At 41.0% G+C, this 15,744-nt stretch overlaps 1 protein-coding gene across 2 annotated transcripts in view; it reads left to right on the forward strand.

Annotated features, from left to right (window-relative positions):
* LOC121526062 (protein jagged-2-like) overlaps positions 1-15,744 on the forward strand; it is a 92,425-nt gene that overhangs the window by 67,662 nt on the left and 9,019 nt on the right. The window contains exons 10-24 of one of the 2 annotated variants that reach the window (XM_041812358.1): positions 265-378; positions 1,512-1,558; positions 3,035-3,208; positions 3,304-3,454; positions 3,571-3,735; positions 4,130-4,243; positions 5,952-6,065; positions 6,507-6,620; positions 6,792-6,908; positions 8,394-8,421; positions 10,893-10,978; positions 12,847-12,960; positions 13,416-13,531; positions 13,623-13,886; positions 14,939-15,070. In XM_041812358.1, coding sequence (XP_041668292.1) covers positions 265-378; positions 1,512-1,558; positions 3,035-3,208; positions 3,304-3,454; positions 3,571-3,735; positions 4,130-4,243; positions 5,952-6,065; positions 6,507-6,620; positions 6,792-6,908; positions 8,394-8,421; positions 10,893-10,978; positions 12,847-12,960; positions 13,416-13,531; positions 13,623-13,886; positions 14,939-15,070 — 1,850 coding nt within the window. The remainder of the gene's footprint in view (positions 1-264; positions 379-1,511; positions 1,559-3,034; positions 3,209-3,303; positions 3,455-3,570; positions 3,736-4,129; positions 4,244-5,951; positions 6,066-6,506; positions 6,621-6,791; positions 6,909-8,393; positions 8,422-10,892; positions 10,979-12,846; positions 12,961-13,415; positions 13,532-13,622; positions 13,887-14,938; positions 15,071-15,744) is intronic. The other variant, XM_041812359.1, reaches the window with a different exon arrangement.

Genomic DNA, 15,744 nt, shown 5'->3' on the forward strand with positions numbered 1-15,744 from the left:
TGATACATGGCTGTATCAGGATGCCTGATTTTCATAGCTGGTCTGTAGGCACTGATTGAAACAACAGTGGGCTATAGGAACCATGAAGTTACTTGGAGAGAAGTTCCAGGTCAACAAAGTGTCCCATTGTCAAAGAAAGACCCACCATCTTTGGTCATATTTGTTGCGTGTTGTTCAATATGAAGCTAAGCTTGGTGATGGGGCTTCTGAGCAGGTTCTCAGCTCTCTCATTTATTCTCTCTGTGTCTCGTCTCCATTTTGCAGACGTTAATGAGTGTGCAGGGAAGCCTTGCCTCAATGCTTACTCTTGCAAAAACTTGATTGGTGGATATCATTGTGCCTGCTTTCGTGGATGGGTGGGCCAGAACTGTGACATAAGTTAGTATCAAACCACCAAATCAATAGTCTTTAGCCTCTCCCACCTACCTTTAAATCTGTTAGTGCCGGAGTCCTCTTTGCTGGCCAGCTTCTGTTCCTCTTGCATCTATCACTTCACCCTTTTACTCATAAAGATAATCATTTAATCAGCTAATTTAATGGGGGGTGGGGGGGTCTAAGGTAAAGATGTTTGATGTCAAGAATATCAGGGCTGTAAAACCTGAAGAACTTAGAGATAAAGTCTACCTGCTTATATTGGGCTTCTGTAGCATTTTAATAGCTAAAATCAATTGGGAATGAGATACTTGTAGAAGCCCTAAGTGGACATGCATCTAATCTACTTTATTTTCTAGTGATAATTTGTGCATTTTGGTTCCCAACTGGGATCTGTGCATCATCTTGAGATAGCAGTGCTGGTTTTTCAGTCAAAATTAATACATTTCAGTTGTTTTCTCAGGATCTTGTAAAGTTGATGTGTTTTCATGAGAAAAACCATGTTGTTATCTAAAGAAAATGCATCAATATGTCAAGTTCTTGAGAAAACAAACAGAAAGTACTTATTTTGTAACAACAGCTTAAATAAGCCCTGCAGTTGTATTTATCTGCTCAGGACTGCAGCAGAAATATCCGTTACTCTAGTATACTACAACACCTTGACTCAGTATAAACTTATTAAACTTGCACAGTTGCCTATTTCCAATTTATTTGTTCCCTTTTAGCAACAAAGATGTTAGAAACTACAGTGGGGAAGTTGACTTACAGTCAACACTGGTGGAACAGAGGCTGGCTATCTAAGAGGATCAAGCTTTAGTTCTCTATTCCTTCTCCTTTCTCCTGACACTATGATGGCTGTTAGATGTTTTCACACCCTTCCTTAACTCTTCAAAGCTGGAAGACTTAACCTTACTTCAACTCAACTGAGAATATATTGCAGGGGAACTTTTGACCTCAGTCATTTGGTGTCATTGCATGTTTTAACTGCACGTCTGAATTTGCATTTCACCTAACATGAGTCTCTTCGCTTCGGTCGTTCCCACCACTTCCTGTAGCTGCTGCATGACCCCACACCGATGCATGTTCCAGCCCCTCATTCCTCAAGCACAAATCTGATCATTCTTATTTTGTCTTCTCAGATATGAACAGCTGCCATGGTCAGTGTCAGAACGGCGGGACCTGCAAGGTGAGATGAAAGAGTGATAGTGGTTTGGATTCCTATAGCTTGGAAAAACACTGAGGTCTTTATTGAGTTCGTTTTTTAACATGACACATTAATAGAGATAGAATAGATTTATTGGTGATCATCAAAGAACCTGTCAGGACATAAAAGAACAAGCTTAAGGGTGTTAGGGTTGTGAAATATTGTGAATACATACTGCTTTGTTTTTTCATTCCTAGTATCAGTGAATAGTGACGAATTAATCTGAAATACTGACAGCAAGAATTTATGGACTTATGTGCTTCATAAAACCTAAATCTGTTTTAAAAACACCATAAATAGAACACCTGACACTGAAATTGTTGCTCTGATTTATTATGATGTTTTGTACGTGCATGGGCTCAGGAGTACTTCCAGAAATTATCGTCAGTCAACAAAGTTGCCTATGCCGTTCACAAATGCAAGTTAAAGCTGTATCATACAAAATAGAGAAATACAGAGAAACGTTGCAGTCTTCTTTGGTCCAAAACTCATTTAAAATGGACTGAGGCAAAATGGAAAACTGTTCTTTGGATGAATCAAAATGCTTTTTGGAAACCATGGACGCCATGTCCTGTGGACTAAAGAGGCGAAGGGGCCATCTGGCTTGTTATCAGGACACAGCTCAAAAGCCTACATCTCTGATGGTATGGGGTTGCATTAGTACCTATGGCGTGGGCAGTTTACATATCTGAAACGGCACTATCAATGCTGAAAAGTAAATAGAGATTTTAGAGCATCATATGCTCCCATCCCGGTGTCTCTTTTGGGGAAGGACTTGCGTATTTTAGCAAGACAGTACTAAACCACATACTTCATCCATCACAACAGCATGGCTTCACAGTAGAAGAGTCTGGCCTACTAGAAGTCCAGACCTTTTACCAACAGAAAACCATTCACCTTATCATAAAACAAAAAATCCAGCAAGGAAGACCCAAAACTGTTGAGCTAGAATCCTACATTAGACAAGAATGCGACAACATACCTCCTCCCAAAACACCAACAACTGGTCTCCTCACATCCCAGACACTTACAGACTATCATTAAAAGAAGAAGGGATGATACCTAATAGTAAACATGGCCCGTGTCAACATCTGATATGTTGTTTATGTTCTATTGATAAAATATGGGTTTATGAGATTTGCAAATTATTGCATACTGATTTTACACAGCGCCCTGACTTTTTTGGAACTGGTGTTGTATGACATTGTTAAATGCACTAACCTTGATGGCATAAGGCGCCCTATGTCACTTTTATACCAAGAGCTGATGCATTGATAGAAAAAAAATCCTTTATATAAAAGACTCTAAAGATACCCCAATTCTGAGCTTTTAATATGTGAGTGTTTCCTTAAGATCTACAGAAACTTTCCTTTTGACTAAAGAAAAATGATCAATGGAAAACTTAAGACACTTAAATCAGTACCTTCAATACGATCCCTTTTTTTTTTTCTTTTCCAGGAGGTAGCCAGAGGATACCAGTGTGTTTGCCAAGCAGGCTATGTTGGCCGCCACTGTGAAATTCAGAGAAACCGCTGTGCGAGCAGCCCATGCCGGAATGGCGGTCGCTGCCACGCCCTGCTGGACGGCTTTATGTGTGAATGCCTGCAGGGTTTCACTGGTACCACCTGTGAGGTAAGGATGGTTGGATGCTGCTATTAATATTCACATCAGATATGGTTCAATATTGGCTAGAACAACCTCTCTAAATCCCTGCTTTCCACATGTAGGTGCAGAATGATCCATGCAGCCCGAACCCTTGCCACAATAAGGCTCAATGCCACAGCATGATGGGAGATTTCTACTGTAGCTGCCCGGATGATTACGAGGGCAAAACCTGCTCAGAGCTCAAAGACCACTGCAAGACCAACAGGTGTCAAGGTAAAACAACTCTTGGACTGTGTTTGAGCTTCTTCTTTCTATATACATTTAGTTTTTATCTGAAAATAAAATGTACTTTAAACCCTGCTGATAGCTGTCTGTTTTTGCAATGATAGTGATCGACAGTTGCACTGTTGCTGTGGCAACCAACGATACCCAAAAGCGGGTGTGGCACATCTCCTCGAATGTGTGCGGCCCCCATGGACGTTGCATCAGCCTTCCTGCCGGGAACTTCAGCTGCTCCTGTGAGCCGGGATTCACTGGCACCTACTGCCACGAGAGTGAGTTGTTATTAGCTCTACGCACAACACACAGACTATATTTATCAACAGTTACCCTCAGTGGGAAGCACATGATTCTTACCGTAATGCAGACTCCAGTTGCACTAATCAACACTCACTTAGTTTAGTCTAGGCAGAAGGGGAAAAAAGCAAAAAGGAAATCCTGGGGAAGACAAGAGCAGGAAAATTCTCTCAGAAAGCTCGTTGATTGTACTGACAGATTCACTCACATCCATTTAAACTGTGGTTTGGTTTGGAGCACCCACATGCCTTTCACATTTTGACCAGATAATCATGTAGAATTTAAAGTTCATACTTCTTTAACAAAGACGATGGTGTTAAAATAAAGGAGTTAATAGCTAACAATTTGTATTGCTCTCCTCTCGGCCTGCAGATATAAATGACTGTGCGTCATCCCCCTGTAAGAACGGAGGCACATGCATTGATGGTATCAACTCCTTCCAGTGTTTCTGCCCAGACGGCTGGGAGGGAAGTCTATGCGATGTTGGTGAGTATTTGTTCCACTTAGTCTTTGTGTAACTGAGAATACTGTCATTTGGGGGAAAGATGAGCAACAGCAAAGGTATAGAAGTGTTAAGTCAGAGCAAAGTCATATAGCATGTGAGTCAGGTTTAGTCTTGAGAGAGTCTATGAAAAGCCTCCGGCAACAGAGGAATGATCATCAGTCTGAAAATCTCACAGTAGACAAAACAATGAGAGACTTGTTTTTAAGGTAAAAGCAAGCACGAAATGTGGCAACTGAAGCAGCTGACTGGTTCTTTTAAACTGGTTTGCAACCCTCATAAACTGTTGATTGTGCATGTTTGCAGACGATACTTTGACTTATTTACCTTTTAAGAATGAGAAACCAATAAAAATTCACCTATCTTTCCAGTTGAAATTTGCATATTGACTCAAATGATCCTTTGACACTTTAGGACACAACAGTTAAAAAATAAACACATTTTTAGTTTTAAGTTAACAGTACTCAATCATCCTAAGTTTTTTGTAATTGTCTTTAAATTATTTGACAAGTATCGCTTAATTTGCATAGTTTTCTCAGAATGCATTTGGGCATTAGACACTTTTGCACCATGAGTGAAATTACCCGCTGGGTTAGACAGTCCTGCCTGTGCGGAGCAACCTCCAAATACAATAGATGGTACAGGGTGTTTGCAATCATGTGATCCAGGATGTCCGTTGGAGGTCAGGTAGTGCAATTCTACTCAAATTTAGATTTCAAAGTTTTCCCAGAATGCAATAAATACTTTGCACCATGAGTGAAGTGACCTACTCAGCTATACAGCTCTGTCTGTGTGGAGCCACCACAATACACAATGGCTGGTATACTGAACATGATAGATGAGGCCTTCCTGGTTTGGTGTGCACCTTCCAGTTATTGTCATGTGTAAGTTGGCCTACCTTTAGTGGCATTAATGTTGAAGATTAAAGTATGTGATAGAAATAGGGAAATTGCAGTGGATGAGGAACACAAAGCTTTCTGGCTCTGGGTGTCTCTAGCTTCTAGCTTTGTGTTGCTGCCTTTGCAGGAGTTCACAACATTGGAGAGTTGTATCTGGCCTGAGCATTGTTTGTTTTCTCTTCACCGTCACATTCTTGTTGTTTGGGGCAACAAACCCATAGAAGCACCCGTATAACCATGCATCTGAAAATGACGCCCGGTTTGTTTACTCCTGTTGTACACATAGTTTGAGTAACAGATAAAATGATAGCTTCGTGTGCTTAATATGCTCCCTTCCCTCCCATCAAGAAAACAAACACTATGCAGGGCTTTCAAAAGACTAAAGGAGTAGTGAGCCAGTGGGTAAAAGTAGCCAGGCAGGGGCGTCTGGAGGAACAAGCAAGGTGAAATGTACAGGAAAAACAGAGTCATAATTTGTTATTCATGCTATATTAAGTTAACAGTAGGAGAAAAGTGGGCAGTTGGGTTAAGTAACTCATCTGCTGTTTGGCTTACAGCTAGCACTTGTGAAAAGCCTCGCCATGAAAGCATTGTGGCAAGTCTCCCAGATCTAAATGAATCCTGTGAATTCAGCAAGGTGATAACTCCAGGGCAATGATGATACACTTTCTTGGTATTTTGTGCCTCGTGGAATCATCAAGAATTTACCTGTTCATGTTTTACCAGGATTGCAGTCAATAATGAATCAGTTGCCAAAGTGTAAGCACTGACTAATTGTTTGACTTTGTTCCAGATGTGAATGAGTGTAGCAGAAACCCCTGCCAGAACGGAGGCCAATGCATCGATCGATTCAACGACTTCTCCTGCAACTGTGTTGACAACTGGAAAGGAAAGACCTGCCACTCACGTAAGCACAAATCTCTTAATGTGTTAGATTTCTGAAGGACTTAAATCTTTGGACTTAAAGTTAAAATGGTCATTTTAGTACCTTATCATGTAAAATCAATGAAAATAGTGTGTAGTTTTAAAGAGGATTCATCAAAGGTTTCCAGGTACAACTTTAACATATAATCAAGAGGGCAAAGATTCAAGTATAGCTTATAAATCTCATGAATGGCGTCTTTGACTTCAGTTTCCATGTTCTCCAACATGTCAAGTCTTATATTCTTTAACAAGCTGAGCTTCTTAATCTTATTGAAGCATGATGCCCTCACCAGTTGCTGTGCTGGCTTGTTTCAACTTCTGACGGCTTCTCTGAACTCCCAATCTGCAGCTGAAGTAATCGCTGCAAAACACTGGCACAGCGTCAGAAGTCTGAATTCTTTTTTCCCATGCTTCCTCTGTGCAGGTGAGAGCCAGTGCGACTCCACTACCTGCAGTAATGGAGGGACGTGTTACGACCACGGGGACTCTTTCCTGTGTATCTGCCCCTCAGGCTGGGGTGGCAGCACCTGCAACACAGGTCAGCTGCTCTGATTACTCTTTTACGGCTCTGTAATGGCAGTGTGATAAAACAACAATGTGATATTACATTTTTATGACCTGTCAGGCCGCGACCACAGGCCTAAGAGCTCCTGCTGTGATCACAGCAAGAACAGATCCATAAAAGGGATCCTTCTTTTCCTTTTATTAGCCATGAACAGCACATGTGACCTGAGCCCTTGTGAGAACAGCGGGACGTGTGTCGGAGGAGGAGACGCCTTCACCTGCATCTGCAAGGATGGCTGGGAGGGGCCCACCTGTGCACAGAGTATGTCACTGTTAGAGATTTTTCCCATGATCTTTTGGCAAGAATGGATATAGGAAAACGTGATGTTTTTATAACTGCAGGGTTGATTAGCTATGTGACACATGCCTTGTCTAGTCAGTCAGGTAGTGTTGTGGATGGGAAATGAGGTGAGACTGTGGAGAGGGAAAACAGAGAGGAAGACACACCTCACAGCGGAGCCAAAACAGTGCACTTTTTACTTAATTCATTTGGTCAGCAGTTAGTTAAACAAAATCCAGATAAAAATAATTGACCAAATGCTAAATATCTGCCCTGATAACCAGCCAGGCCTGCCTCAGCTTCACCTCGTTAGCATCCTGTGATATAAACACTTTTATCCATAGACTAAACTACAACTTTATTCTCATACAACTTTAATATTTAAAAATCACAGCTGGATCTTGTAAATTTTAGGGGTATAAATGACCAGTTTCATTACGATACAGTATCAGTTCTTTTGACTAGGATTCAATATTGTTTTTAATATCACAAAATCTGCCAATATTTGTTTTTGATTCAGGACAATAATATGGATGAGTTCTGCACAGATAGAGAAAGAAAGACAGTTTGGCAGTTTATTTGCTGAAAGGTTTCTTATTTTAACTAAGGGCATTTGTGTTATAACATTCCACAAACATTTATTTTTCTCTCTTATTTTAATTTCTGATCAATCTAAAGCATTCCTATGAATCTTTTTAAGCTGTTTCAGAAAAATAATCAGGTCTTTTTACATCTTTTTTTCCTTTGTCAAAATAATCTATTTACACATGCTGGACTTGAATGGTTGTATCTGCTTAATTTCAGCCCATCATACTTTACATATTTGTGTGGCTTAACAGGCACAAGTCAGCCTCAGAACTCGAGAGGTAGAGGGGAGAAGATAAAAAAGAGAGCTGCTGTATAATAAATTCAACGTTAGACTAATATCAGTACAACAAAGGAGCTGTGCAACAGCAGACTTTTCCCTCTCTGTTTGGCTGCAGAGCCTATTTCAGACACCACTCATACTCCTGCAGCCTTGGGTAGAAAGAAGAGAGAAGATCTATTTCTACCTGTATAAGTTTGGTTAATAAAAGGTTGCAGGCTTAGACAGCAAAATGGTGGAAAGCCTGACATGGGGTAGTTTATGTAGGAATCATGTCCAAACAGTCACTGGAGTGGATCTCTTCAGACTTTCTACTGATCTGATTGGATAATTGATCAACTAATCAATGTATAAATCTACATCAATGGATTGTGCACCCCCACCCCCCCACCCCCCACCCCCGGTATTTACATCTTTATTTTTGTAAAATTACAACTTTCCTTTTGGAACCTTCTCTTTAATGCAGTCCCTAATCATTCTGTACTTCTAAATGCTACTTCTCAGACATGGAGAAAAGGAGAAAAGGATTTGTATGTTCTTCAGGTTTTGGTTTGGGGCTAACACTACTGTTAATAATTTGGTCTTTTTTCTCTCTTTTGCAGATGTTGACGACTGCAATCCACATCCCTGGTAAGACAGGTTTCTTTTCCTTGAATACAAAAAAATATCTGCAGCAATGCAGTGATTTAACTGTGTTAATTGTGAATTATTCCTGCAGGAGTCCTGCATTTAGACCATTTTTATTGATCAATTGGATGAGAAAGCTTTCAGAACGGAAACTCCACAGATTAATGATTTTTCCTGCATTTTTAGACCATTTGTTCTGTTATGTAATGGTTAAAGTTAAACATGACCTTACATGATCTTTCAGCTGAACAGCCTTCAATACTAATGCCTTTCAATCTGTGCCTGGGCGGCAGCTCTGATCCTCACCGTCCCTCGTATTGATCTAGAAACATTAGCTCAGTTTACATTAGCATATTTTCTGAGTCACTCTGGATAAACTCCAACTACTTGAGTTGCTTTGTTTCGATTTTGAGCGTTGGTGCAGCTACAGGGTTTCCCATCAACTCCCACACTTTGCTCTCATCCTGCAAATCTGATTTTATGCTTCGGATTTTCCCTCAAAAGACTGTGGGTGTGGAAGTGTAAGTGCAGGTGTGTACTTCAGCTTGTACATGAGTAGGCTGGTATGTTGTTCTTCACCGAGTAGTCTGAATTTGAGACAATATGTGTGAGTTTGAATCTTAAATCAGCACATTTCTGTGTGCTTGCAACCCTTTTCTCTATGTGGGTTTTAATAGTTGTTGATCTTTGCATGAATTTAATGCTTAAATTCTCTCATATTTGCTTCTCAGATGATAGGATTTGCAGCTTTTCTCAATTTGTACATTTCATGTATTTTGGACTGTTGGTCGGATAGAACAGGACATTTAAAGCATCATTTGGAGGTTTTATACCCTTTTTGACATTTTATAGAAAAAAAATGAAGTTGGAACAAATGAAGAAACTCCTGACAGCTTCTCTAGATCACAGAAGCCACCCTGGACAAAAGCCCCCCCCCCCCAGTCCTCCTCACCCTCCTCTGTAATGACTGACAGGTGGATTAGCGCTGGTTTTGCTTTTAGGAGGAGGGGGGGCAGAAGAGTGTGAAGAGACGCCTCTCTCTCTATTCACTGTGCCCAACCTGGGGGTAGCTGTGAGAAGTAGAGCTGTTTGGGGGGGGTGACGGCTCAGTATGTGGTCAGTGGGGATTTACATATGAAGTCTGGACATTGATCTGGGATCAGCCTCAGCCCGCTGACACTCAGAGACTCTGGAAAGTCTGCTGCGGGAAAAAAAAAAGTCTCAAGAGTTTGTTTGTAGCCTGGAGGAAAGAAACTGAGACCACTAACTGACCTCAGGTGGTTGATTTGGTCACACAGATGCTTTTGTAGCCATGTATGATGTCTGTTGTGAGTTCTAATTTGTTGCTGGGATTGAAAATCATGCTTACTTTTGGTTCTGTTGAAAGAAAAAGATGAGAGCCTCCTATAGTTACTACAAAGAGGTTTTTTAATTTTACGACCCAGTGATGGACAACACGACACAGAAATATTCAGCTAAGATAGCTCAATCACCCCCTTGTGGCTTGCAGCAGTTAAGCGACTGACTTCATTGTTACAAGCTAAAAAAGGCATACATTTGAAAGAAAATACAAATCTTTTAACTAAGATTTTTTTTTATTATATTATTGGAGTTTATTTGAGAGTTTGGCCCTCAAAGTGCCCTGTAAGAAAAAAGCTGGCCCTTGTACAAATGTAGTTGACAACCCCTGTTTTAAGGCCACATATACGTATGTATAAAACTAGGAGGATTAGCAAAACTCTGGAGAGATATCAGGCCATAAATCAAGCTAAAACCTTAATGAAAAACCAGTTAACCATTATCAGAACACTGCTGATGTTAGCATTTAGCCCATTCCTGAATATCATTTGCTACTAAGATTCACAAAAATAATGAAAAGGGAATAAATATTAGACACAGCCATTCACACTCACACTGAACACATTCTCAAAAAGCCTGAAGTTAAAACACACACCCACACAAAAAACTCCTCATCAAATGTCTCTGAACACTACATTCTACCTCACCCATGTACTACTGTAGCATGTCATTGTCTTGTTTTGATGTTTTGTGTCTCTTGTTCACTAATTTGTGTCATTACTTTCTTGTAATGTTTTTGCACAAATAAAAAACAGAAAAAAAAATGAATTGAATGAATCATCCCAGGGCGGTGCTATAATGATTGTGAATGACTTTTTCTATTTGGCCTTTGGCTTGTACATCATATCCTGTCTATCATAGTGTTTACTTTAGATTGTGACATTTTGTGATATATTATGAAGGATGGAGGTTTCAAGTTTTCCCTGGTTGTCACATTTCTCATAGCTGATACAGTTCACCTCTAGTGCTTCCACAGTTACGCTGAATTATAGTCTTGTACAGACCCACCTGCATAGAGACACGAGTGTTTTCCCCTCAGGAAAGTAATCTGAAGAAACTTTAAAGGAGTTCTTATTTCAGCCTCTTCAACCGGAATTTTCTTTCTCTCTCTGCAGCTACAACGGCGGCCTCTGTGTCGATGGCGTGAACTGGTTTCGCTGCGAGTGCGCCCCAGGATTCGCCGGACCGGACTGCCGCATCAGTGAGTCCCTGGGAACCGGAGGGGAGGCGTGTGGAGGGGTCAGGTGGGCGGGGGGCTCAGAGGTGAAAGGCCACTGCGGGGGAGCGTGAGCCGATTGTTTCAGAGCGACAGATTAGGAAGCCTTTTAGGAAGACGGTCTTAACCTCTAGCCTCGACGCCGAGCTCAGGTCAGAGCGGAGGTTCGTCAGACGGGTCAGCGGGCTCTCCCGCGGTCTTCTGGGAGAAATCTCCTCAGAAAGGCCTTTTCAGAGCTAAAGTGTTATCCAATTGAAGCGTTTCAAACCAAACTGCTCCAAAACCCCATTGTGCAGAGATCGATTCTCTGAGTTCCGTCACTCATTGAAGATTTTTGAATATAACGCTCAAATCTCTCAAAGCTCCATTTTTTCTCAGCTTAAGTCAGGCTTAAGGAAGAGAAACACTCGGAGGAGAAACAAAGAATGCAAGTAAGACCGGTGTGAAATGTTTACATAGGGATAAAAATCAGATTTCTTTCGTTCAAATGGCTCTAAAGCTCTTTTAAAATATGAAATAGGAAGCCGAACAAGTGTGATGTGTTGTTATGTTGGTTGACCATCTGTTGTTTGCAGACATAGATAAACAGGTGTCAGTATTAGATGCATGTCTGTTGTGTTTAATCAATTTAAAGCTGACAGGCCTGTTTATCGAACTGCTGATGAAGAGTCGGGTTATTACAGGGAAGAAGAAGTCGCAGTTTTCAGCTTTGTTTTTGCATCATTTGATGTAGATTAGAACTCTGATCAAGTCAGAAAAACAATCCAGCCCAGCCCTACCCTGGCCTGTGCATGTGTTTTTGAGCCCATCCTACTCAGACCTGATTAAAACCTGCAGTTTCTTAATAAGTTTGCTGTTATAGTAAAGTCTGTGTGTCTTGTTTTAATGGTGAAAATCTGTTCAGATGAGATCTTAATCACCCCAACACAACAGTATCTATTACAGGCACGACCTTTAAATGTAAAGGATAAACGTAGCTGTAAGGATGGGGAGCAGATGCGCAGGCATCAATCTGTGAACAGAAGACTACAGTCTGCATGCTCTGCAGTAATTTAAATACATCTAATCTCAAACTGATGTTAAAAACAGACTCAGAGAATCATGAAAAAACATTGACAATCAGCTAATTGTTTTTCTAGACCAATGATATTCAATGCATGGCTCATAAGTGATGATTTGTTGCTCTTGTATGTCTTAAAAATAGAAACTTTGACCTGAGAAATGATCAATTATTAGTCACAGTAATCAGTTTGTTTCCCACACTTATACAGTAGGTTTTAATGGTCAAACTTAATGGTCCAACTTAATTTTTGCCACCTTTCATTTAAGATGCCATTTGTCTTTAAATGCCACTTTTCCCCCATTTTCCCATCCTTTTTTTCCCATTTAAGTCCCTTTACACTTATTTTTTGCCGCATTTTTTACCACCTGGAACTCAGTTTTTTGTGACTTTGCACCCATTTTTGCCACTTTTCACCCTGTTTTGTCCATTGTATGCCTACTTTCCCCTTTGTCACCCATTTTTTGCCACTTTTTTGCTGCATTTTGTCAAATTTTGCCACCTTTCACTTATTTTATTGTAAATTTAACCCATTTTTGCCACGTTTCACCATTTAGATTATGGCTCTCGTGAAGGCATTCTTCAACAATTTGGCTCTTTGGTTGAGCAGGGTTGAGTAAAACTGGTTTAGACACTGGTTTCAGCTATGCTTTACACAATGGAGGTATATAGAGTACAAGTGCATCTCTAAAGGTGTATCAAGATATTTCGAAACTCTACAATTGTCCCATAAACCAACATTTTTTAACATAATTGTGGGTTTTATACTTTATAACTTGCTGTTCTTTTACAGACATAGATGAGTGTCAGTCATCTCCGTGCGCTGAGGGTTCAACCTGCATGGACGAGATCAACGGCTACCGCTGCGTCTGCCCTCCAGGATACGCTGGAGCTCGCTGTCAAGAGTGTGAGTACAATAAGACACAATTATTTTGCTGTTTGAATCCGTTTGATTTGGTGCCAGTTTTGCATTATTTTAGGAAAGAGAAATATGAGCCTGCATCATAGCATTTAGAGCTCTTGTAAAGCGCTTGTCTTTTCTGTAAATCATTGCTTGATTTTGCCTTCAGGTCACTATTTTTCACTTCTGCAAGTCATAAATAATGAGATCATATTTCCATCTTAAATTCAACATAAACAGATGTTAAACAGTCTATTTAAGGATGTTTTCAGCACCTTAAATTAGTAGAAAATTAACTTTATGGTGTGGTCAGGGTCTTAATGTAAGCACATAAAAATGACTTAAAGTCCCCAATAAACATCTATAATAAACAGTTAGGTCATTTGATGGTTATTACGGCTCTTTAAATGGAAAGACTGACCACTTAAACACTTTGTTTTGCCCTCTTTTATCCTCTCCAGTTATCGGTCTTGGAAAGTCATGCCGTCATGCAGGGTTGCAGTTTCCTCACGGCAGTAGGTGGGAGGAGGACTGTAACGCCTGCCAGTGTGTCAACGGATACGTTCGCTGCTCCAAGGTCAGATTGGGACAGCAATTTTACCCACGTCCAGTATGATGGTCAACAAAGAAGTTGTATTGTTGTATTAAACGATGTTGTGTTTATCCAGGTGCGTTGTGGTCGTCGGCCCTGCCTCCTCCCCAAAGCTTTGCCTCTTCCTGCAGACGCAAGCCCTCCACCCTGCCCTGGAGGTCACGAGTGCGTGGAGCACCAGTTCCTCACTTGCTTCTCACCGCCCTGCCACCAGTGGGGTGTGTGCTCAACGCCGGACCCTCCTACACCCCTGCACACCCAGTGTGAGCCCAACAGCGGTTACCTTGACAACAACTGTGCTCGCATCACGCTCATCTTCAAGAAGGACAAAGTGCCGCAGGTGAGTGACTTAATTTATGCTCATCAGGTTGTATGAGACTTTAAACGTCATTCCTTCTCAAGTAAGGTTCAGGCTTTTGAATTTGAGCTTCTTAATTAGCCAAGCTGTACATCTGGTTTCAAACCACATCACTATTTTTTGTCATAATCCCTTCTTTTCCTTTACTTATAAAATGGATATTTATTTTAAAGAGGAAAAAATGACCCCAGCTGTAGAGAAACGATGGGTGGCACACTCTGCTTTAACAATTATAACTATATTTAAAGTTTGGCAGTCGAGGCATGCTCCTTTGTGGTTTTGATATCACATATCAAAGCAAGATTTTTATTACAGAGGGTGTGAAACTGATGTAAATGTTTCCAGACAGACATTTTATCAGCCCTGATAACACTGACGTGACTGAAGATGTGAGAAAACGTCTGAAATCAGGATGAAAGATCATTAAAAAACACCAGCAAGGCTTTTATTTTGGAATCCCTGAGCCAATATCCATCTTTGTGGACAAGATTATTCAAAAAGGATATTCTATATATATAACATTGCATAAATGAAAGCAGGAGAATTAACAGCAATATAAAGATTAAGAACACCGGCATAGATGAGTAAACACAAGTACTAAAAATGAGTGAAGTTCTTGATTAAAACAAGTAAGAACAGAGATTAAAAAGACAACAGAAGCTCAGACTCTAAAGAACTAAATAGCTATACAGTGATAAAAACACACATAAACTTCCAGTTAGTGTGACAGGCCCATAAAGCCTTAAATGAAGCTTGAATTTCCACCCTCCTGGTGTTCCAGATGTTTTTCCCTTGTTTACTACTGTCTAATGAAACCTTACCTTGCCCCCTGCAGCACGTCTGATTCAGGTTTTATGAATGGAGGTGGGTCTATTGCTCTGACGAGATACTGATCTGAGCCATGCTCTCTCCTGCTGGGCAAAGCTTTCTGATTGTCTGAATCTGAAACAGACACAGGAGGAATTAGGAGCTGATTGTTCCTCTCCAGCAGTGCAGATACCAATCTGTTAAACCTATCTGTGTTTGTGTCACAGGGCACCACCGTGGAGAACATCTGCTCTGAGCTGAGGTACCTCCCTGTGACTCAGACGCTGGCCGAGGAGCGAGGGCTGCTCATCCTCTGTGACCTGTCCTACACCAACAGCGACGCTGTAGAGGTTGCAATGGTAAATATGCCACACTTATACCTTGTCATACATACTAAACAGTTTCACTGGCCTCAGTTTATGGGCCTGTTTGCCCCTAATCACTCTGCATCACTGATGTACTGAGATTAATCAACAGGCTGCTCACCTGCAGGCTGCAGGCAGGTCTCTGAAAGGTGACATTCTTACACTTTTATCCAAAGTGACAGATTTTCCCATCATGATGTCATGTGGGGAGTTAGCCCCGCCCCCAGGTTCAGTTGGCCCTCCCTGCTTGGAAGAAAGTTCCACCCTCTAGAGGAGGATCAGGAGAGCCACATCTATTAAGCCACATCCATTTCCCGAGAGGGGCGGAGTCAGAAAGCTCAGTAATATTTAAAGCCACAGACACAAAAACAGCTCGTTCTGAGCAGGGCTGAAACAGAGGGGTTTTTTAAACATGCAAAAATCTAATACTGGAGGTTTTTTTTTCAGCAACAAACTAAACAGGCATGTTTTGGGGACCTCTGAGACAAATATGAAGTTGTCTTAAAAAGGGTAATATAAGTGACCTTTAAGGCCAGTCTTTATCTGTTGAAAGCACACTGAACATTATTAAACATTCCCAGATCCTACATGATAATAGATGGCTATTACTTCGCATATTAGCTCTGGGAGGGGAGGGAAGAGAGGAACAGAGCGCACGTCTGTGCAGT

The sequence above is a fragment of the Cheilinus undulatus genome, linkage group 18 (assembly GCF_018320785.1).
Source record: "Cheilinus undulatus linkage group 18, ASM1832078v1, whole genome shotgun sequence".
In the NCBI taxonomy this organism is placed as follows: Eukaryota; Metazoa; Chordata; class Actinopteri; order Labriformes; family Labridae; genus Cheilinus; species Cheilinus undulatus.